Source organism: Psammomys obesus, unplaced genomic scaffold (genome assembly GCF_907164565.1).
Source record: "Psammomys obesus unplaced genomic scaffold, mPsaObe1.curated_primary_1811, whole genome shotgun sequence".
In the NCBI taxonomy this organism is placed as follows: Eukaryota; Metazoa; Chordata; class Mammalia; order Rodentia; family Muridae; genus Psammomys; species Psammomys obesus.
In genome coordinates, this window is record NW_026594354.1 from 1,539,009 (window position 1) to 1,557,459 (window position 18,451).

General features: G+C 43.5%; 1 protein-coding gene and 1 non-coding gene across 3 annotated transcripts in view; both read left to right on the forward strand.

Annotated features, from left to right (window-relative positions):
• Phex (phosphate regulating endopeptidase X-linked) overlaps nt 1-18,451 on the forward strand; it is a 240,903-nt gene that overhangs the window by 106,984 nt on the left and 115,468 nt on the right. For both annotated transcript variants that reach the window (XM_055618656.1, XM_055618657.1), the window contains exon 12: nt 3,569-3,670. In XM_055618656.1, coding sequence (XP_055474631.1) covers nt 3,569-3,670 — 102 coding nt within the window. The remainder of the gene's footprint in view (nt 1-3,568; nt 3,671-18,451) is intronic.
• On the forward strand, nt 16,267-16,400 carry LOC129685241 (small nucleolar RNA SNORA17). The gene has a single exon (XR_008721461.1). It is a non-coding gene; the product is annotated as a small nucleolar RNA SNORA17 (small nucleolar RNA).

Below are 18,451 nucleotides of genomic sequence, written 5' to 3' on the forward strand. Positions count from 1 at the left end.
TTTTTTTTCTCCTATACTGAATTATACAAATTGGCTGTCTAGATGTCCATGCTCTCATCATCAAACTTTGGTCCAGCTTTCTCTCTCTCCCAGTATTTTCATCTTAGAGAAGGCCAGCACTATACACTGCATTGTCCCTGCTTGTAACCTGGGAACTACCCATCTTCCCGATTTTCTCACCTTTCCACGTGCCATTAATCATCTAGTTCCATTTCTTTGGTTCTAAATATGTCAAATCTACTCATGTCTTTCCATCCTTGGTATCTCTCCCTGGTTTGGAAATATGGCTTTGTTCTTTCTGCCTGCAGGTGATATGCTAGATTGATGAGCTTCTCGAGATTTAGGGGTGTTAATTACTGTATTAGCAAAAGATATAGTCTCTGGGAGGCTCTGTGACATTTCTGTACCCCTCTTGTTGGACTTCCTGTTAGAAATGGTCACTTCTGCATCTGTCTATTAGTTACTTTTTGCTTCCTTGGTATTTTCCTTTGATTCATGGAGAGAAAATCTTTGTGACTTTTAGAAGCTTTATGCTCAGAGTTGTCATCTAGGCTCTGTGGTCAAGGCCTTTCTCTGGCCTTCACTAACTCTGAGTTTACATAGGTCATCAGCTTCTAACTTCCTTGTTTATAAAATGGCTTCCTGGAACACTCATTAAGTTTAACCCTGTCTATACATTTGACTCACTTGTGGAGCTTTTAAACTCCCATTGCTCAGATTGAATCTTAGACCAATGATACTAGTGTCCTGATGCCTTGCCTCTACAATTACTTATTTATTAATTTTGTAATCACTTTTTTTTTGGTCAGGACTTTTAAAGCCCCACCCAAAAGATTCTAATATTTATGTGAAGTTGGGAACTATGACTTAATGATTTCAAAGAGACTTTTGTTCTTCTGTCATTTCGTGTACTTGTCATGCTTGGATCCCAACTTGAGCTTTCTTTTTCTTCAGTGTTTTTACTAAGTTGAGAAGAAATAGCTGTGAAGCTCCCCCTTTTCCATCTGCTGTTTGTTCTTATTTACATACGATGGAACCCAGCCCACTGATTTACAGCTCTGGTTCCCTTACAACTGTTATTGAACTGAAAACATAGCTGAGAACTTATTAAACAGAGAGAAATTATTTTGAGTGAGTTTTATGCTGACAATTTGTAGAACAAAGAGGATGTTTAGAAAGAACCTTAACAATGGGTTTATAGTTCTATAATCTCAAAAGTAAATATAATCGTGGGACTAGACTCCAGGGTCTGTTCTTTATTGGATATCCCATTAAGGAAGCCAAAGCATTTGTGCAGGTGAATGGGATGATGATGCATACACCCATACACAGCAGGGTCTCATTACACTCAGACTCCTGCATCAATGTCTCTCTTCCCTCAGTCATTCCAACCTTGCTATGGCCCAGCAGAGGTTGTCATCAAAGCAAATATGCCCTCATTTGTGATCTCATTTTCCTCCCTTCCCCCATTTATTTATTTAATCACTTTACAGCCTGATCCCAGTCCCCTCCCTCCTCTTTTCCCAGTAACACCCTCATACCGCACTCCCCCCCTTCTTCTCAGAGAAGGGGTGGCTCCCAAGGGGTACCAACCCTCCCTGGCACATCAAGTTGCTGCAGATCTAAACACATCCTCTCCCACTGAGTCCAGACAAGGCAGCCCAGCTAGGGGAAAGGGATCCAAAGGCAAACAACAAAGTCAGAGACAGCCCCTACTCCCATTGTTAGGAGACCTGAACAATATACCAAGCTTCACATCTTCTACATATGTGTAGGAGGTCTAGGTTCACCTCATGCACGCCCTTTGGTTGGTGGTGCACTCTCTGTGAGTCCCCATGGGCCCAGGTTAGACTCTGTAGGTCTTCCTGTGGTGTCCTCGATGCCTCAGGCTCCCTCAGTCCTCTTTGTCTCTTCCACAAAACTCCTTGAGCTCTTCCTATTGTTTGGTTGGGGGACTCTGGATTTGTTTCTAACAGATGCTGGATGAGGCTCTATCAGAAGAAAGTTATTCTGGGCTCCTGTCTGAAAGCATCATTAATAGTGTTAGGGGCTGGTTCTCCCCCATGGGGTGGGCCTTAAGTTGGGCCAGTCATTGGTTGGCCATTCCCTTGATCTCTGCTCCATCTTTATCGCTACACTTCTTGGAGGCATGGCAAAATTTGGGTCAAAGATTTTGTGGGTGGGTAGTTGGCTCCCTTCCTCCACTGGAAGTCCCACCTGGCTACTGGAGGTAGTGACTTCAGGCTCCATATCCCATCATGAACTCCTAGGAGCCTCCCCTGTCCCAAGATGCCCACCCCTACCAAATTCCATTCTCTCTTCCAGTTGCCCTCATCTCCATTCTCCTCACACCTGATCCCTGTCCCCTTTACCCTCCCTACTCCCTCTCCTATCCAGTTCCCTCCCTCCATCCATTTCATATGTCTATTATATTTCCTCTTCGAAGTGAGATTCAAGCCTCCTCCCTTGGGCCCTCCTTGGCTTCTTTGGGTCTGTGGATTGTAGTGTTGTTATCTGTACTTTATGGCTAATATCCACTTATAAGTGAGTACATATCATTCATGTCTTAGGCCTTTCAGAAAACTTCCTTTCTACAGATGCTGCTTTGTACTCAGTATTCTGTACCTGAAATAAGACTTTGCTGGGCTGTAAGGGAGGAGAGAGAACAGTAGAAAGGTAATAGGTGCTGGCTAAGCATGTGGTATTACAACTGGCACTGAGTTTAGAGAGATTTGGGGGTCTTAACATAAATCTGATTCATGTTGGCATGATGTCCTTTGTGGTGTTGTATTGCTCTGCCTGTTTCTTTCTCTTTCCCTTTCCTTTTAGTTTTTTTTTTTTTTTTTTTGGAACAGGGTTTCTCTGCATAGACTTGGTTGTCCTGGACTCACTTTGTAGACCACGCTGGCCTCAGACTTACAGAGATCCACCTTCCTCTGACGGACGCCCTGCGTGCTGGGATTACAGGCATGTACGACCATGCCCAGCTTGATTCTCTTTTTAAAAATACTTCTTTCAGTGTTGCTCTCTTTCTTGGCAATGCCTATCTGAAATACACAGTCTGTGTTTTTGCTTGGTACTCTCAGGTTCTGATAAAACACTCTCTGCCTCTGTCTCTCTCTGTGTCTCTGTCTTTCTCTGTCTCTGTCCCTCTCTCTGTCTCTCTCTCTCTCTGTGTGTGTGTGTGTGTGTGTGTGTGTTACTGAGGATAGGACCTAGAACCTTGCACTTGTTAGGCATACACTTTACCGTTGAATTACATTATTACTTTATTAAACTATTGAAATTGGTTGTTACCTTGATGATGATGGAGCTATTTAGTAGCTACATATAGGTAAGTGATTGCTTAGTGATAGCTCCTGGAGAATTTCCCACCACCACCTTGCATAATCTGTTCATAGATGTTCCCCCCCCAAAAAAAATCAAAGCATGGAATTGAATTGAAACAACCTTTCATTTCTCATTTTGAATTTTGAAATAGTTTTTTTTTTCCCAACTTGTTCAGATTGAGGAAACCTTGTCTGAAGTTTCTTGCTTTGACACTGCATCTTTGGGTATTTTCTTATAGATGGAGGAATTGATTGAGGGTGTTCGCTGGGCCTTTATTGACATGCTGGAGAAAGAAAATGAATGGATGGATGCAGGAACAAAAAGGAAAGCCAAAGAAAAGGTAAGGATTTCTTTTGTTGGGTTTTCTTTTGATGGGATTTCTTTTTTTTTTCTTTTAATGGATTTTTATGCTTGACATTGACTGTACAGTTGATTTTTTTTATTGACTGAGCTGTTGGCTCCAAATGACCCCAGAAGTAGGTGTGTGCTTTTTGATGAACACATAGATTTCATCACCAGGAGGTAATAGAAAATAAGATCTGACTTGTTCTTTCTCTAACTGCATTTTCAAATGCTATGTAATTCAGCCTTTGCTTCACTTCTAATTGCTGTCTGTAAAAGCCACATGGCTTACTGCCTAGTGAATTTTGCTATAAACCATCATTGGAAATGGCAGAATGTAGAGCAGTGGGGAGCCGTGGGAAGCAGCTGGCAGAAGAGCCCTCAAGTTGCAAAGAAGAAAAACCCATATTGCCCATCTGTCTTCTCCATTTGTGCATGATGTGTGCAAATGTCCTGAGGTGAATCTTTTCCTGTAGTAAAGCAAATCTACTTCCTAACCCATCATGTTCCCCACAAATAGCCCAAAGAGCGTCCTTATAAGGTATACATGAATGATAGTAATAGTACTTGCAGAGTAATAGAAAAAATATTTCCTGACACAAGTGGATACTTGTGAAGCTTGGTAAAAATTCTCTGATGTTATGCAACAACATAAAGGAATAAACAGAGAAATTCTGAACAACTATATTGGTTACAAATAAGGAAGGAGTCCATTTTGAAATGGAGATATCACTGGAGCTTGAACTCAAATGGGCAGGGCCAGAGCTCTTGAATGCCACTCTGTAACTGAGAGGCTCTGAAATTGGGAACATTTCTTTTTAGAGGGGGGTTTGAAACTTTCCTGATGATATCAGTCACCAGTGGGACATGGACGTGCAAGAACATGCTGGACACCTCACTAGCAATGACTGTCCTAGCATATCAGGGTGGAGGTCTATTCATTTGTGATTTTAGCTCCACCCTTCTCTTAGTATTATCATGAGATAGACTGCTTCAAGTCATTCTTTGCACCAGTATTTTTGCATTATGGTCAAGAAAGAAAGAGGTTGTCACTGTAGGGATACTTAGACTTGTTGAAATGTAACTTCTGGTAAGTCCCATATCTTTTGGCAAAGAAGTTTCTAGAACTTTTCCTACTCTCAAGATGGAGAGGGCTTGCCAAAGATGTTTTAGTTAATAGAAATGAAAAAGCAGATTGGTATTTACAATGAAGAAAGACCTTGAACAGTATTGGTGGTGAAAGATGACAATGAACATTCAAAAGGACATTTTTAATTCTTTTTTCTTCCTTCAAGACTTGTCAAAGCTGTTTTAGGTAATGTATGGCATAGGCTGGAAGAGGCAGGAACACATGGGCTGTTGGTGAGGGCACTCTTCATATGGCAGATGAGATGGTACAAATACTACATTGTTGTTTCTTGAAGGCTTAGTTTATTGCGAAGCAATCTTGTGATATGTGGGACAGGACATGCCTTGTACTGAACAGTTGGATGCTCAGCGTATTAGATGCTTTTTGTTGTAGCCTGGGGTTCTAAACTATCAATTTTCATAGGATAATTTTTGTGAACAGAGAAGGAGAGAGATGGAAGGAGGGAGGGAGGAGAGAGGGAGAGAGAGAGAATGTGAATGAGTGAGTTATGGATATTTGAGAGCTTGTAGTCAGCTTTTCAGAAACAGAAATTAAGATCAGTTCAGCATGCTTGTTGGCATTCAATTAAGAAAAGACTGCCTTGTACCTGGGCCTTCTAAGCAAGTGGTCCATTAGCTCTTCTTGAAGAAAACTATTCTCAGTCCTTCTAATATTAGGCATGTTCCAGTTGGCCCTCTGGGTTGGTTACCAGTCTTTTATTTTACCTCAACCAGAACTGTCACTTTTTTTTCTTCTCAAAGTATTCTTTGAACACTCTGCTTTCTTTGAGCTGAGTTCAATCTGCCAGGAACTCCAGTAGCAGCTTGACAGGCAGAAACATCAAAGGAAATCATCCTTCTGGGTTTCATTAGGTTCCCCGAGGAGATCTTGTATCTCAAGGTTCAGAGAAGTTCCAGTAATGCAAGACAAGAAACGAGGTTTTATCCAAGGAACTCCAGCAGTTCTACCAGTCACTACCAGCCATGAACCCCAGAACAAGTAGATTTTTCTTTCCTTAACTTGAATTAGCTTGCGATTCTAAACTGACCTGTAGGTGGAGCTCACAGTACTAACAAAGAAGACAAGCTGCAGGATTTTGTGCTGCTTTTTCACTCTGGGACTGTTTTGAAAAAAATATACACACCGCCCCCCTTTCCTTCTGCTTACCTCAGTTTGATTGCCTTTTTAATAGTCAACAAGAAAGAGGAGACTCTGTCTAATAATTCCTTGAGTCTTAGATGGAAATCTCTGACTATTTCAGTGCTTTGTCTTTCTGATATGGAGTAGTAGCCCCTGCATTAAGAGAGGATTTGCCTGCATTTGAAGTGGAGGTGGATAATTCGCCTTTTCTTCCTGGTATGACTTGGCACTGTTCTTTGGGCACGTGCTGTATGCACTATATCACCCAGGTGGAAGATTTGTCATCAATAATAGTGCCCACACTGGGCTGATGCTGAGTCACTTGGCTACCCACTGGGAAAGCTGAAAAAAAAAAATGTTCTGATTTGTGAGGGGCCTAAAGCTTTTCTTTCTCTCACCGTGAAGCTCCGGGCTGCAGCTAATTAAAGCACCACCTAAGATGTGTTGACCTCAGCTCTCCTTTGTGACCAACCTCCCAAACTGAGTGGTAGGGAGACTTAGATACTTGTAGGGGTCTGAGGGCCTTACCTTTTGTGGCAGTGACCCTGTCTCAAAATGGAAGTGTGAGGATGGGCTTTGTTGTTCTCTTTGCTAGGGGTGATCACTGAAAAAAAGATAAATGAGGATGTCTCTGCTTCCTTGAAGGGTAAATTTGTTATCTCTGGCTCCTTGCCTTTTCCCGCTCTTCTCTGGAGAGAGGTCATTGGTGCTTTTGTGTTTTGAAACTCACCGTGTTGATTTCAAGTGGAAATTTAATATTGGGAAATAAACACCATTTTAAATTTAAGATTCTGTATTTTCTGTAAACATGTGCTCTCTAAAAATTTATCTTTTGAGATTATAGTATAATTATATCATTTCATTCGCCTCTTTCCTCCCCTCATACCCTCTCAGTTTAGTCTTCCTCGCTCTTTCAAATTCATGGCCTCTTTTTTTTTTCAGCAAAGGACAAGGAGGCCTGCTGTTTTTCTAGTTAATAGAACCTTTGAACGGGCATACGGTGTTAATTGAATCATTTGGGGTGTCTTCTGGAGGATTTACCACATCCAGAGCAGAGGAGGGATCTCTCAAGGTCACTATGGAAGGGACTCAAGGCTGCCTTTGGCCTCCCTGGCCAATTCTGTGTCAGATGTGAGGAGCAGCTTCCCGAGAGCAGCTCAGGCTTGTTCCCTCGCTGAATGGCTGAATTAATTATGTAGCTCAGTGCTACATCACCTTTGAACTGTTTCCTTGTTCTCTTTGCACCTGGGGTCTAAGCTTGTCAGACCATGCCTGGAGAAAAAAAAAATACCAGTGCAGAACACCTGGGGAGGCAGTGTCCTGAGGATGGTGTTAGGCAGTAGCTATGGCCTTGGCCCCAGCAGGTGCAGAGAAGTTGGTTGAGTGTTGCCAACTCCTCAGGCATGCGACTCCCACGCACAGGCTTTGAGTGAGGTAGGAAGATTTCCATTGCAGAGAGCAAAGCAGAGTGGCCCTCACCTCGCTGCCTTTGCCACTTAAACTCTGCTAATCCCAGGCATTGCAGTTTGCACAGCATACAGCCTAGACTGACCAGTTAGGACCCTGACTACCACCCTCTGAGCCCATGGTTGTGGGTGTCTGCTGTCAGACTGGAGGCACTTAGGAGCTTGTTAACCATGTATATTCCCTACAACTGTTTTAAGATTAGGGTTGGTTTGAGTTTTTATAACTTCTCCAAATACCTGTCTGACTTCTAACTGCCTACCCCTATGTCCTACGCAAGGACTCTCTTGTCCCTCTGGAGTCTGCTGTGAGTGGCACATCATTCAGGAAGCCTCACCGTACTCTTCCTCCTCACTGGCCCTTAGCCAACAATTGATGGAAGGTGGCCCCTGCTCCCTCTTGCCTCTCACATGTTCTGTGAAAGTTCCTGGGATCTTCCCCAGTGGTCTTGAGCTTCCTGTCAAAAATGCCCTTTGCTGCCTGCCTTCTTTTCCCCTCTCCCTTCTAAAGACTCCTTCCTGGTGCTTCTTTGACCCACCCGCCCCCATTCAAACAGTATGTGCTTTAATACCAGACTCTGGCTCTGTCCCTAAGGAGATCACTAATGAGGACACAGCCTCTGAGTTAGGTCCTCTTCTCCTGCTTCCTTGCTTTAAGGTAGGAGTACATTTCATTGAATCTGGATGCCATCATTTTTTTTCCAGCAAACTCAATTCCACAAGCTTTTGCAGCACCTTACAGCACTGGGCTGAGAGCTTCAGATTTTGGAGGGGGTGATCAGCTGTGGTCCCTCTTCTGCATGTACCTTCTTATACCTATGGTGACACAGGAGTGGTGTGAATGCTGTGTTCATAGGGGAAGTTTATTTAGTAGAGAGTTTCAAAGTGGTCCTGGGAGCCTAGGAGGGGAAGCTTTAAGGAGCTGAGTGAGACACTCAGTCCCTAAGGTGCTAACCCTGCCCCTTCCTCTCTTCCTTTACCATATCCCCAGAAACTATAACTGTTCATGACCTTGTTGGCTCTTGAGCAAGGCTTCTTCCGAGCTCCTCACCACTTATTACTTGGGACAAATGCTCCCAGCAGTTCCTCTCCCTTGGTGACTTTGCTCCTGTTGCAGCACACAATTTATTTCCTTTGGAATAGGTTTGGAGAGGAGAGGAAAGGCTTTACTCAGAGTGGCTCATGCCCCTATTCGGGACAGGTTCCAGTGTATTTTCAGAACGTTGAAGAATGCAATCACCCTGCTTCCTGCATCTGTTCCCAGTACTCACCAGGGACAAATACCTGCAAACTGTGTCCTCTTTCTGACTTCCTGCTCTTCTCCAGCTTCTGGTAACCCACCATGATGAGCTTGCAGCCACTGTCTCTCCATCCCTGTCTATGGATTTTCCACATTTTGTCTTACAGACATATAGGCCAAGGTGGTGGTTGTACTTACTTCATTGCTGTCCATAGGAAGGACAGTATGGAAGTTAGGTGTATAGATGGATGGCTGTATTCTAAGCCAATTTTTACCTTTTAGGAGCTATGTGACCTTTTGGGGATTGTTTAATCTCTCTCATCCCCTCCTCAATTTTCACATCTGTAAAGTGTGAGCAGTTCCTTCCTCAGAAGTTAGTTACAAAGATTTTAGATGCTGATATTCTAAAGGAGGTGGTTGAGGTTCCAACATGGCAGTGACCAGCATGCACCATATCTGAGGGGCAGAAGATCCGTAACTTCGAAACTGGTGAGTGGAGAGGTGGCTGAAGCCAGAACATCAATATTCAGGATTCCTGGGTTTGATGGGACAACCTGTGAACTGGGACAGTTTGAGTCCAGGCACGGGACTCCCTGCTAGGTGACTGAGATTGCAGACGCCGCAGCTGTACGGGCCTCCCAGCTTGGTGACTGAGACAGTGGAGGTGGCCCCAAGTACAGGAGTCCTTGCTCTGCTCCTGCAATGGGCAGCTGCTGCCCCAAGCACTAGTCTCTGTGCTCCCTGACTGAGATAGCAGAAGCAGCCCCAATTATGGACCTCCCTGGATGGTGGACACCACTGACAGATCTCCTACACTTTAATCTGCTCCTGTGGGCACAAATCTGAGAGTAGAGAACAGGGGTAATCCCTGTGCTTTTCATGCAGGCCTGCAAGTGAGTGGGTGCGCCTTCAAGTGAGTGTATGCAGAGTCCCAGATCCAGGGTCCCTCTATGTTAGCAGCCAGACATCGGATCCCTCCCACCCACACTCCCACTGTGAACAACATAGGGATTCTTGGGACAGCATTCTCAACATTGAAGCCCCTGTTCTGTGGATGTCCCTGTGGAGTCCAGGCAAATAATTCCTGGAGCCAAGATGGTGGCAACCCAGACAGTGAGTGCCTGGAGGACAGTACCACAGGCACTGTGGGCCACCTAGGCATTCAGGGCACCTGCACAATTGTACTGTGCCGGTAAAACATGTCAGCACCCCACCTTCGCTTATACTCCACCCTTCCAGGCATCTGCATCCACTAGCACCCTGTCCTTTAAGGCACACCTCAACGTACACTCCTGTGCTTGCGCACATGCGCCTCCAACATTCTTCCCTTAGCTACAGCTGAAACATTAACATTCACACTTGAACCTGTGGTCCTCTCTCAACTTCCTGAAGAATTCTCCAGCCACCAGAGACAGACAGACTCAGTCTTCGGTACAGTCTCCAGGAACAAACAGCGAAGGTTACAGAGAAGCAGATGGCTAGAGGTCAGCATAAAAACACATCCAACAAAAATCAAGACATCATGGCTTCACCAGTAACCCCCCAAATCAATGGATATTTTAATTCATTGGAAACACAGGAAAATGAGCTCAAATCTATGCCTATCCAGTTATTAGAGGCACATAAATAGGAAATGAACAAATCTCACAAAGAAATACAGAAAAATACAGCCGAACAAGTAGAGGCACATGTAGAGAAGCATGTAGAGGCACATAGATAGGCATATAGAAAAGAAATGAACAAATAATAGAAGCCACCATGGACAGACAGGATGAATAACAAATACAAACAGATGAAGGAAATGGTGTAAGACATGAAAACAGCATTAGACTCAATAAAGAAAACACAGAGAAACTCTTGAAGATGTAAAACCTAGCGAAGAGATCAGAAACCACAGAGGTAAGCATTACCAACAGAATTCAAGGTATGGAGGAGAGAATCTCAGGTGCTGAAGACACAATTGAAGAAATCAATGCATCTCTCAGAAAAGACATAAAAAATCAGAAAAGGTCCTGACACAAAATATTCAGGAAATCAATGAAAAGACAAAACCTAAGAATAATAAGAATAGATGAAAAAGAAGATTCCAGGCTTCAAGGTCCAGAAAATATTTTCAAGAAAATCATAGAAGAAAATTTTCCCAACTTAAAAGAAAGAGATGTCCATAAACATACAAGAGGCTTACAGAACACCAAATAGACTAGACCAGAAAAGAAACACATCACGTCACATCATAGTCAAAACACTAACTCTACAGAACAAAGAAAAAATATTAAAAGCAGGAAGGGAAAAAGGCCAAGTAACATGCAAAGGTAGACCTATCAGAATCACACCAGACTTCTCAGCAGAAACTATGAAAGCCAGAAGGGCCTGGACAGATGTCATGCAGACTCTAAGAGAACACAGATGACAACCCAGACTACTATACCCAACAAAGCTTTCAATCAACATAGATGGAGAAAACAAAATATTCCATGACAAAACTAAACTTAAACAATATCTACACAGCAATCTAGCCCTACAGAAGATACTAGAAAGAAAACCCCAATCTAAGGAAATCAACTGCACAGGATAGAGATAACTTCACAAGAAAAAATTAAAAACATAGAAACACAGTAACACTACCAACTCCACAATAAAAGGAACTAACAATCATTAGTCACTATCTATCAACATCAACAGACTCAACTCTCCAATAAAAAGACATAGACTAACAGATTGGTTGCGGAAACAGGATCCAACATTCTACTGCATCCAAGAAACACACTTCTGCAACAAAGATAAGCACTACTTCAGAGTAAAGGGCTAGAAAAATCAAATGGACCTACCTAATAGATGTCTACAGAACTTTTCATCCAAACTCAACTTCTCAGCACTCACAGAACCTTCTCCAAAATTGACCGTATAGTTGGGCACAGAGCAAGCCTCAGCAAATTAAAGATGATCAAAATAATGCGTTGTATCCTATCAGACCACCATGGCCTAAAACTAGACATTAGCAGCAACAGAAATAACAAAAAGCCTACACATTCATGGAAACTAAACAATTCTCTAGTCAATGACGGCTGGATCAGGGAAGAAATAAAAAAAAGAAATAAGAGACAAATATTCAAAATATGCTCAAGTATATAACACGGACATTTGCTCAACCATGTTCTGTAGCAGTTTTATTCATAATAACCAGAATCTGGAAACAACCCAGATGTCCCTCAGTTGAGGAATGGTTACAGAAATTGTGGTACATTTACACAATGGAATACTACTCAGCAATTAAAAACAAGGAAATCATGAAATTTGCAGGCAAATGGATGAAACTAGAAAAGATCATCCTGAGTGAGGTATCCCAGAAGCAGAAAGACATACATGGTATATACTCACTTATAAATGGATATTAGTCATATAATATGAGATAAACATACTAAAATCTGTACTCCTAAAGAAGCTAATCAAGAAGTAGGACCTTAAGGAATTTGCTCAATGCCCACTCAGAAAGCAAATGAGATAGACATTGGAAGCTTGAGAAATCAGGAAACAGGACAGAAGTCTACCACAGAGGGCCTCTGAAAGACTCTACCCAGCAGGGTATTCCAGCAGATGCTGAGACTAATAGCCAAACTTTGGGTAAAGTGCAGGGAATCTTATGAAAGAAGTGGGAGATAGAAAGAACTGGAAGGGACAGGAGCTCCACAAGGAGAGCAACAGAACCAAAAAAACCCTAGGCATAAGGGTCTTTTCTTAGACTGATAGTTCAACCAAAGACCATTCATGGAGATAACCTAGACTCCTTTTTCTTATGTAGCCCATGGCAGCTCAGACTTCAAGTGGGTTCTCTAGTAAGGGGAGTAGGGGCTGTCTCTGACATGATCTCAGTGGCTGCCTCTTTGATCACCTCCCTCTGGGAGGAGTGCAGCTATATACCAGGCCACAAAGGAAGACAATGCAGCTAGTCCTGATGAGACCTGATAAATTAGGATCAGATGGATGCGGAGGAGGACCTGCCCTATCAGTGGACTGTGGGTGGGGCATTGGAGGAGAAGAGGAGGGAGAGTGGGATTGGTAGGGGCTGAGGGAGGGGGCTATAGCTGGGATACAAAGTGAATAAATTTTAATAACCAAAAAAGAAAGAAAAAGAAAAAAGGAGGTGTTTTTTTAGGATTTTAGATTTTCCAATTTTGAAGAAACCTATTATTTTTTAAATGTTTTTTATTTTTATTACATTTTTTATTCATCATATTTTTATCATATTATTTTCCCTCCCCAACTTTTCCTAAGTCCTCTTTACCTCCATATCTACCCAACCTCATGTTTTCTCTCTCTCAAAGAAAAAAAAATCAAAAGCAAACAATTTTTGCTTATGGACACTGACCTGCATGTGTACCATGGGCTTGCCTGGTGCCCTCAGAGGTCAGAAGAGGGCATCATATCCTGTGGAACTGGTGTTATGATGCATGTAAGGTGCCTTGTGGATGCTGAAAACGGAGAATAGATCTTTTGCAAGAGTAACAAGTGCTCTTAACGCTAGCTAGCTTCTTCCACAATTATCTTTGTGTTCTATCTATGTGCATATATATGTATATATGTATGTATGCATGCATGTATTTGTAGTATAAGTAGGAGTTCAATATATTCTGTGTGATAGCTTATGGAAGTAATTATAATCCATAACTTTATGAAATGCTATTGGAAGGACTTTCATGGGTGGCCAAACTGTGGCCAAGGCTAGCTATGAATGTAAAGCAATAAAAAAACATCATCAATATACTTGAAACATCATGAGAGGAGGGAGGAAGGAAGGGATGTAGGGAGATTGTAATGCAATTTTGTGGTTCTCATTTGAATATCATAGATAACAATGCTGTATCAAAGGTTGCACATGCCTAGGTCATGTAACCTTTCATACGTGATTGTGAGTCAGTACTATTCAAGAGTGCTCACTGGCACAAATTCCAAGCCAGAGAATCTGGCTCAGTGAGTATAGAGTTATGCCGGGAATCAGCGTTTCTGATGAGTCCTCAGATAATGCCAGTGTGGAGGGGACTCTGGGTGATCACAGGTGGCAATTTCCTTCCATCAAGGCTGAGTTATTAGAACTAGCTGAAGTTGATGGAGTTCTTTACACTCTGTAGGGCCCTCTTTCTATCATCTGTCTCAGTTAAGTACCACAGTGGGTTGGGAATTCTATTCCAGGGCATCTATTCCATGACACTCTGTCTGTTGAATGGTCTAGATAAACATCTGAAGGTTTCTTGTTGGCCCCTTCTGTCCCTTGATTCCACATGGGTATTAAGGAACTATGCAGATGAGGTTTTCCACACAGAAGCCCTACTAATTTCTACCGATTCAGCAATGTTTTTTATATGCAGATGAAACAAAATTTCTGTTTCTCATGTAAAATTGACAACATTATTTTATGCCAACCTGTAGGTTCAAAAGGTTTTTTATAAATACCACATTGATATCAAAGAACCACTACAGTGAAGGTACAGTAATTTATTTAAACAGATGAAGACTGTAAAGTCAGGAGAGGGGAAGCATGCTTGTCCATGGTCATTGAGCTGGTTGCTGGAAAAGATGGGGCTACATTCCTGAAAGTTTAGCTTTCCAGTCCCCTTTTATCCTAATAGAAGTACATCTCTAAGCCTGGTCTACAAACCAGAAGCATTAATATTATCTAGACACTAGCTAGAAATGCCGATTCATTGTCCCACATCATATCTATGGAGTGAAACTCTGGGAAAGGATACAGGACTCTACAGTGCAGTCAACCCTCCAGGTGATTCAGCCAGAGTTCAAACCAGTACTTATATACTGTGCTTCTGATGCCTCATGCCACTGCCTGTGCTCCAGTTTTCAACACTTTTTTTAAAAGCTCAAGTTCAAGGCTAAACAAAATAATTCTATATAGAGTCCAACTCATTCAGCCCAATGGGGGTAATACTACTACCTTTGTTTTGCACACAAATTATATTAAGGAAGTTGAAGTTGATATTATGGCTATCTTTTTCTTTCAGCCAGGCATGTCAGTTGTTGGGTTATAGCAAATTTACAGTCAGTTAATTTCTCTCTCTCTCTCTTTTGGCTTGTTTATTTATTTATTCATTTATTTTTACAATTTATTCACTATCTACCCTGATTGAAGCCCCTCCCTCAACTCCTCCCAGTCCCACCCTCCCATCCCCTTCCCCTAGTTCACTGAAAGGGGAAGTTCTCCTCTGCCATCTGCCCATAGCTTGTTAAGTCTCATCAGCACTGCCTGGATCCTCTTCCTCTGTGGCCTGGTAAGGCTGCATCATCAGGGTAAGTGATCAAAGAGTAGGCAACCGAGTTCATGAAAGAGGCTGGCCCTGCTCCCCTTACTCAGGTACCCATGTGGAGACTGAGCTGCCAATGGGCTACATCTGAGCAGGGACTCTAGGTCTTCTCTATGTCTAGTCCTTGGTTGGTACATCAGTCTCTGCAGGAGTCCCTGGACTCAGGTGTTTTAGCTTTGTTTGTCTCCTGTCCCCTCCCTGTCTTTCTATCCCCCCTTTTTGCCAAAAAACTCCCTGAGCTCTGCCCAATGTTTGGCTGTGAGTCTCAGCATCTGCTTTGATCCCTTGTTGGGTGGAGCCTTTTAGAGAAGCCTCTATAGTAGACTCCTATCCTGTTCCCTCTCTTCCACCACTTCTAGTGTATATCCTGCTTGCCATTTTGAGTGAGATATACTCACTTATAAATGGATATTAGCCATATAATATAGGATAGCCATACTAAAATCTACAGACCTAAAGAATGAAAACAACAAGGAGGACCCTAGGGAGGATGCTTAATGTTACATTCTTAATATTGACTGTTATGAATATAAATAAGGGAGCTGGAGAGCTGGTTTAGAGACAATGAACATTTGTTGCTTTAGAGCCAGGTTCAGTTTCCAGCACCCATATGGCAGCTTACAACTGTCTGTAACTCTTCTTCCAGGGGTTCTGACAGGTTCTTCTGACATTCTTCAGCACCAACCATGCAAATAATCATAAATATAATACTCAAAAAGAAAAATAAATGAATATTTTAAGAAAGAACATAAATAAGGAGCTGAGGAGGTAGCTCAGTGGGTAACAGAACTTGTGCGTGCATGAGGACCTGAGTTCAGATCTCAAGCACCCATGTAAGAGCTGTATGGCTGTATATGCCTGTAACCCCAGAATTGTAGGGTGGAGACAGACAGGTAGCTCACTGAGTGTCTGGTTTAATGAAAGACCCTGTCAAGTCAAGAGAAGAAGACTCCCAATGTTCTCCTCTGGCCTCCACACGTGTACACATGGGAATATACACTCACCTATGTATGCTCATGAACCTTCTCCCATATACATATATGCACACTCCCCAAAAGGCAGGCACAGAAAAATATAAATAAGCTAACCAGTATGTGATTGTGTCATAAAAAAAAAAAAAAAAGAACGCTAGTGTCAGCCTTGGGGCATGTCTCATTAGTAAGTACCTAGTCAACCTCTATAAGACTTTGGGTTTCATCACCAGCACAAGGAAATCAACAGCAGACAACAGCCCGCAGCAGCAACAACAAAACGGTAGAGGACTAATTTGAAGTGTTGAAGTATGTGGAACTTTGAAAAGATGAAACATGACCTTCTCCTAGAAGTTTGCAGGTATGGCTTCTGTGTCACATGTGTGCCAATAGGTGAGAGAGAGAGAGGAGAGAGGTTATGCTACACTCTGTGTTCTGGCTTAAGAATATCTGAATAATTAATCACCTAATGTTCCCTGAAAAAAGTAGCAAGCCAGAGATGATCACCAGTCCTGGAGCCAGGGGCCTCAGAGAGGTAACTAACCTGGGATGACCATGAGTTTAATGTTGTATAGTCCCTGATGGCTCCAGGACCTGGGCAAGCTGGAGACTAGAAGAACCCCACCTGGAACTGAGGGCCCAAAGTTGCAGTGATCCTGAGACAGATGGCCCTTGCATGGGGGTCACTCAGGTGGACTGGGCAATGAGCAAGACCTACATGACTGCCAGACCCTCTCCTTGGGTCCCAGACAGAGAGTTAGCCTAAGATGACCACGTCATGCTCTGTCAAGGCCTTCTTGGGGGTGAGACCATACCCCAGATGACCCTGCCTGGTGCCATAATGCACAAGTGGGGCTTAGCACTCTTGAGACCACTCCTGAGATAATTCCAGACACTCAGAGACCTCAGGTGCCACTAAGAGGAGCAAATAAGCAGTGGAGAAACGGAAGAGCAAGAGAAACAGAAGGATATGGGCATAATGAAGAGAGGCAGAATTGGAGAGTTGAGGGTAGTGAGGAACAGTCTGATATGAGTAGCCAGGGATGCAATCTGGGATCATGGTGGAGTCCTGGCTTGTGCTGCCACTGGGGCCCCTCTCTGGGTCTGTATCCCTTCAGCACCAGAGGTTTTTTGTTGCCACCAAAGGCCAGGCAAATGTCCCTGGTCTGAGCTGCTACCCAGGGACATGTTAATATCTGAGGCCTGTGCAGAACTGGTACCACCCTTTATCTGGACATCTTGGGAGAGCTGGTCCTTGGAGCATAAGAGCAAGAGAGCTGACCCTGCCCCAGCCAGCTGCGGTATTTAGGAGAGTGACCCTGCACATTGCATCCAGGAGTTGCAGTTGAGCCATCCCCCAAGAACAAGAGCATGGGAGACCTGGCTCCACCACCCATCTCCTGTGTAGTAGTATGGATGAGGGAGAGACACCATCCTCTCACCTTGCCCTTCATCACCAGCAGATGGTTGGAAAGTTGGCACCAACGGAGTGATGAGAGCAGGAGAGCTATCCCTGCCCCTCACCTGCTGCAGCACTCAGGCTCTGCAGGTCACCTTGGTAGCACAATAGAGCTGGCCTTGAATGTGGGGGTTGTGGGTGAACCAGCCCCAAGGGTGTGAGTGGGGGAGAGTCAGCTCTGCCTCTTGTATGCTGGGCTGTGGCATGGAAGAGGGAGAATGCCCTCCTCCCCTCCCTCATCCTTTGAAATCTATGGCAGGCAAGAGAGCTGGGCCCTGAGTCAGGAGAACGGGAGACTGGCCCGTGTCCCTCACGGGATGCAACATGCTGGAGAGCAGGCCCTGAACCGTGCCTGGCAGCAGGGTAGAGCTGGCCCTGGCAGTGGAGCTTGCTGGTGAGGCAGCCCTGATGGCATGAGAGTGGAAGAGTCAGAATGGTGACCAACTCAGATACCTCTTAGGCCTAGATCCAGAGCTTTGAATTGGTTCAACCCAACAACTACCTCTTCAGTGAACTGCTGGAGTGTATGAAGGGGCCAGTTCTATAGATGTAAAAGGGGCACGGTGGAGAGGAGGGAGGGAGGGAGGGACTGGGAGGGAATGAGGGAGCGGGACACGGCTGGGATACAGAGTTAATAAAATGTAACTGATAAGAAAAAAAAAAACTACAGGATCCCCATGACACAGGGCAACAACTAGATTTCTGAGAGGACTCCCAATGAGGTTCCAGTATTGACAGAGTAGCAGAAGCCAGAGGAGTCATACCAATGACTCATTGCAATGAACATTTGCGTGCAAAGAAGGGTGTACAAAAGGGCACACTGTGACTCACTACAGCTTTCACAATGACGTTTTTTTCTCTATTGGGTAGGTTGCAAGGGTGGAGGGCAGGTATGAGGGGAGTGGGAGGTGAGAGGGATTGGGGTACATGATGTGAAATTCACAAATAACCAATAAAAAGTTAAAAAGAGGAAAATCCAAAAAAAAAAAAAAAAAAGATGAAACAAGTACTAATAAATACTTAAGAATTTTAACAACACCAGATAAGCAAGTACCAGCAATTTAAA